The 1,402-nt window shown below is 42.2% G+C and overlaps 1 protein-coding gene across 1 annotated transcript in view; it reads left to right on the forward strand.

The window, feature by feature from the left end:
- Window positions 1-871, forward strand: part of LOC307131860 (AT-rich interactive domain-containing protein 3B) — a 116,550-nt gene extending 115,679 nt beyond the window's left edge. Inside the window, exon 9 of the mRNA XM_079825848.1 lies at window positions 825-871. Coding sequence (XP_079681974.1) covers window positions 825-832 — 8 coding nt within the window. The 3' untranslated portion in view covers window positions 833-871. The remainder of the gene's footprint in view (window positions 1-824) is intronic.
- Window positions 872-1,402: the final 531 nt, after the last annotated feature.

Genomic DNA, 1,402 nt, shown 5'->3' on the forward strand with positions numbered 1-1,402 from the left:
ATATAAGTTCTCATTTCTTTCTGCTGATTTTTGGATCAGAATATCAAGTTTTTCCAGAGGTTTCATGAGATTCACCCACGAATGGTGTGATGAAGTTCTCAGCGTAACCATCAAATCATTCCACAACCAAAGCAAAGTCCAGACGCTCCAGAGAGACGGTCAGATGAACGTCTGGATCTCTGCATGAACATCGTCCTCTTTTATCCACAGGGCCGGATGTTTGTGTCCAATCTCACATGTTTGCTTTCCCTAACCGGAAGGCGTCTCTCTCAGGAAGTACTGTGATGTTTTTAAGTGAACTCTCATTATTTTTAATATGATATGAATATAATCACTCATGAATGCATGGGAACGTTGTTGTGAAGTGTGGAGATTTACACTACATACCTCATGCTGCCACGATGACGGAATCTGGAGTGCTGGACGTGAATCCCTCGATTCTTTCTTTTTGTGTCTTTTTTTTCTCGTGGCAAATCCAAACAAACGGGAACTGTTGCATTTGTACAATCAGGTGGCCAAACCTGCTCACCGTAACCAAACTGATTGCCTTCAGTTCCTGCGTAGCTAGATACCAAAGACCAGCCGTTGCTCCAAACACAGACCACATCGCCCTCTCAGGTCAAAGGTCACCCACGCTCTGCATTATATGCATTTATTGATGCTGTATTCATGAACGTTTGTGATTGATTTGAAGGTTTGAGGTCTGTATCATAATGATGTAACGGGTGACCAGGGTGCATTAAAACCCTGTCCGGTCAGATGTTTCTGTCTGGTCTGGATGAGGTTTGAAGGCCATAATCGATGTGCTTTCTCTCTATTCTCAGGACATTGATTCTTCTGTTCCAGCTCTGATTCTCCATGTTTGCTGCAGCTCTTCTTCTGTTTGAACTGGATTAAAAATATTGTGCAGATTCTCTGTCCCAGTTTGATTCTGACTGCGTCTCTAATGCTTCAGGTTTTGCCTGAGCCATAAAAGGTATTCGAGAATCTGGGTGCGCTAGCACAGGTTTTTATCATCACATTTGGTCTCTTCAGTGCAGGGGTCCGTTCTTCGCACGTTGCTAACTCAGTTCGCTGGATTTGATTTGTTGACCATTTGGCATGATCTTGGATTGTTCGGTTCTCCGACGTTCATCCTGGAGTTGTTGTCATAGCAACAGGTCTGTACGCTTAAACCTGCTCGTGAGCATCTTATTTCATGTAAACAGGATTAGATTGCGTCTTTTTAAGCGGCGTTGACAATTAAAATACTTATGTTGGACAGTCTCCTGTGATAACAAATCACTCTAAATTGTAATGTAGATGCATGTGTTTTCTGTAAAGCTGCTTTGAAACTATATCTATTGCGAAAAGCGCTATACAAATAAATGTGAATTTAATTGAATTGAAGCTGTCCCAACCA

Source organism: Gobio gobio (genome assembly GCF_949357685.1).
Source record: "Gobio gobio genome assembly, chromosome: 9".
Lineage (NCBI taxonomy): Eukaryota > Metazoa > Chordata > Actinopteri > Cypriniformes > Gobionidae > Gobio > Gobio gobio.